Source organism: Phalaenopsis equestris, unplaced genomic scaffold (assembly GCF_001263595.1).
Source record: "Phalaenopsis equestris unplaced genomic scaffold, ASM126359v1 Scaffold213040, whole genome shotgun sequence".
Lineage (NCBI taxonomy): Eukaryota > Viridiplantae > Streptophyta > Magnoliopsida > Asparagales > Orchidaceae > Phalaenopsis > Phalaenopsis equestris.
Window position 1 is genome coordinate 1 of NW_018231922.1, and position 3,869 is coordinate 3,869.

The 3,869-nt window shown below is 33.0% G+C and overlaps 1 protein-coding gene across 1 annotated transcript; it reads left to right on the forward strand.

Annotated features, from left to right (window-relative positions):
- Window positions 1-716: 716 nt before the first annotated feature.
- Window positions 717-2,182, forward strand: LOC110036949 (DNA mismatch repair protein MLH3-like; the record flags this gene model as incomplete). The annotated part of the gene is given in 3 exon segments (XM_020741513.1): window positions 717-789; window positions 879-964; window positions 1,759-2,182. Coding segments are annotated over 3 exon segments (345 nt in total), but the record flags the coding sequence as incomplete, so codon positions are not given.
- Window positions 2,183-3,869: the final 1,687 nt, after the last annotated feature.

The following is a 3,869-nucleotide window of genomic DNA, read 5'->3' on the forward strand; positions in this document are numbered from 1 at the left end:
TCATTAGGTATAATTAGCTTCTAATAACACATTAGGCAAACACACAACAAGCAAAAAAGCCTTCTTCTCCTTTCTTCTCCTTTCTTTAGCTAGGGCACGATGTCGCCTTCCCCGCACTCAATCAGTGACTTCCTTCCTTCCCTATTTTCTTATTCTTATCTTTCTCCTTTTTGTCTCCCATAACCTTAAGATTTTCTTTTGTCCACTAGCAATCTCGCTATTTCCTCTCTGGTTATTGCTTCGCTTCATATGATGTTTGAAAAGCGACTACATTGCTCTATGATTAGGCAAAGGCTAAAATTTCAACAGATAAGAGTTATTCGTGGCTTTGATTGAAGACATACATTACTTAATCTAAAGTTTTGAGTAGGCTTCTATATGATGTTTGGTTATCTTTGTTTTTTATATTCTTTATGAGTTATTGTTTTTATGAAAATTGATTAAACCTGCCTCCCTATAATTTTCATGCCGCAGATTAAAATCAATGATGCAGCCTTAGTATGAAGATTTTATCAGAGGAGAATAAATTAAAATTGGGAGAAGAATGATTATTCTTTAAATATGAGAACATTCTATTTTTCTCTCTCTTCAAATTAGGAGAGAGGGGGGTGGGGGGCGCATTTACCTCTCTATTTTTTGAGTGATTCCTTTCCTCTAATGATGTGGTCCTTAATGGCTTCTTTTGCTGTTTGTTTTTTTTTTTCATCTATTAATAGTTGGTTGAAACGGATGGTTCATCCATGATTCCTCCAGCAGTGCTTCGTATACTAAATTTTAAAGCCTGCAGAGGTATGTAATTGTCCCAACTTTCAGAAGGGAATAAGTTTTTTTGAATATGGAACAATTATTTAATCTGGAGCTGTGTCTGTGCTATAAAGGTGCCATAATGTTTGGAGATGCATTGCTGCCTTCAGAATGTTCCCTCATTGTAGAAGAGCTAAAAGCAACTTCATTGTGCTTCCAGGTTTGATTCTTCTAGTTGAAAAGCTAGAAAATACTAAACTTTTCTTTCAGAATTTTTATCAAACAATATAAGGAATTTATGTTTATTTTTATAACTGAATGATGCTATACTCTCTAAATAAAGCTATACTCAAAGTGAGGCCACATATTATAGCTTATATAATTCATATTTTAGTTGTTATTGCTATAAAATATGAATTAATTTAATGATCTTTACATGTTCTCATATACGAGTTGACTGCCATTTGTGATGTAAATAAGTGAAACTCCTTATATCAGAGTCAAAGGATCTTTTATCTTATTGGGTCAAAACTGAGGTTTGTCTTGGACTAACAGGCCTTTTATTAGATAACGTCTTATATCAAGGCTGAGCCTTGATATCTGATGAACCCTTATATCTAAAATAAATTTCTTATATTTGAGTCAATTATCTCATATCTTAAAAATTTTAATAATTAGATCCACTTCAATTATATATATATGTTTGGGTAATTTAGCATTATTATCTACAATTGAATATTGGTGCATTTACCACTCAATTCCTATGTATGTATTTACATATCTAACACTTAAACTTTGTTTTTTTACATTCTTACCATCCAAATCTTTCATTTCACACAAAAGTGCCACCATTTTATTTTTTAAAAAGCGAAATACATTTTTTCATGCCCAAGGGAGGTGGTATGCATGCAAAATTTAAATTTCAGGTGTTAGATACATAGGAAATGAGTAGTATTTACGTAAATCTTCCTTGAATATTTCCTAAACTCACTATTATTCCATTTGTGCTGCTAGTGTGCTCATGGTCGACCAACCACTGTTCCTCTTCTTAATATATCGGCACTGCATGAACAGTTATCCAGGCTTGACATCCCGATAGCTGAGCAGTGCTCAGATTCGTGGCATGGGTTGCGCCGTCACACACTGAGCATCAAACGTGCATGCCAAAGATTAGAGTCGTGTAAACGGTTTCTCCATTGATTATCATGTGTGTTATGGAAGGTATTCTCTCTTCAATGCACTAATTGTATATGTGGATGATGTACCTTATGCAACTCATCTGTAGCTCCCATTCTTTGATGACATGATCCATGGAAAATAAACATACAGTTTATATAGTTCCCTTTTTCTGAGAATAAATATCACTTCTGGACAATTGAGGTGCTGTAATCAGAAGTATCAGTGGTTTTCTTTCTCATGCATAAATATATGTTTTTGCAAGGTGGGTAACTTATCCATGCTAAACTTTCTTTTTCTACCATATGTTACCAGGTTTTTAATTATTTAATGCCCGAGTATGAAACTTCACCCCTACAATCAGAAGCAAATCTTCAACATAGCACTGAAATTCATGGCAATACAGGGAATAACAATAAAATTCGTGCAATTTAGCAATTTGATTGGATTTCATTTCACCAAATTAGGCTTTGTAGAATCTAAATTATTATTGTGAAAACATGGAGAGAAAGAATAAAGGAAATCTCTGAAGAACATTAAGAAGGAAATTTCTTTTATCTTAGCTCTTTTTATTAATTTATGAATAGTTAAAATTAAATTTGCTTGATGAAAATTAGCTGAATCCTACTATAGGATTAGGAAGATGCGATTTGGCTGAATAAGGTTAATTTATTTTTTATTGAGACAATCATTTAATGGTTGAATGTCTTTTTGGCGCTGTGTGTGTGTGAGAGAGAGAGAGAGAGAGAGAGATGGGCCATGTTAAATTTTTGCCACACTTCCACCTTTGAAACAAGGCTTAAATTAATGATGAAGTATCAATGAACTATTATTATACATTAATTTTAAATTTTGAATTTAATAACACTCTCTTCATTGAAACAAGGCTTAATTTAAGGAGGGGTTATATTAATTATTGAAGGCAATTTTTAATTTTAAATTTGAGTAGGATTTAGACGATCCCATGAATGAATTTAATGACCTTTTTACTCTTTTATTTTGCATATAATGGGTATATATATAAATATATTTATATATATGGAACAAGATTTTCAGTTTTTTCTTACCTCTGAATGGTTATATCTCTTTGGAGCAATATTTGGAAAACTGGAAAAGGAGCAATTCTTACACTCATCTTCAGAATTTCATCCCATATATCTACAGTTTGTTTATTTGGATGGGAGAGAGAGAAATCATAGAAAGCATCAAGATGGTAACCACCCAGCTAAGAGGATACTAACAAATATCAAGACTTTTATTTATAAAGTTCTCACTTTCACTAAAGTACCACAGGTTGCTCAAGGAACAAATGGAAGGCTATCTGATTTCATTGTTACGGCTGCTGCTAAGAGGAGAAATATTGTAAAGATTGTCCATTAGATTAAGCCTTGTAGGCCTTTTGTCAGGATAAATGTGGACGGGGGTCTCAAGAAAGAGACAGCTGGAGCTGGGAGAATTTTCAGAGATTGGAAAGGAAAATACATTTTTAGGTTTTCTGCTCCTGTGAGCTCTATTACTGCCTAATTTTCAGAACTTGCTGCTATTCATTACAGCCTTCTAATTGCTAGGAGATTGAGGATTTGGTCTTCAGTAATTGAGATGGATTCTTTGGTTACATTTCATATTTGTGTTGGGAATTTCAGTAGCCCTTGGTATAATATCATCTTATAGAGGAAGATCATGTGTTTGCCACCTTTATTCACTATCTGATGGTCTCATACTCTCAGAGAAGCCAATAAACTTGCAGATTCTTAACCAAACTCAGAGCGTCTAGTAATATTGTTAATGTTAGATCTTCCCTTGGTTTTGAGCTTAGAATTTTGGTACATGGGGATAACTTAGTTTCTCCTTATATTAGAGTCTCTCTTTGATTTATCTTTGTAATTTCTGTTTGGTCTTAATAAGATCCTCTCTTTCTTTAATATATATATATATATATATATATTAAA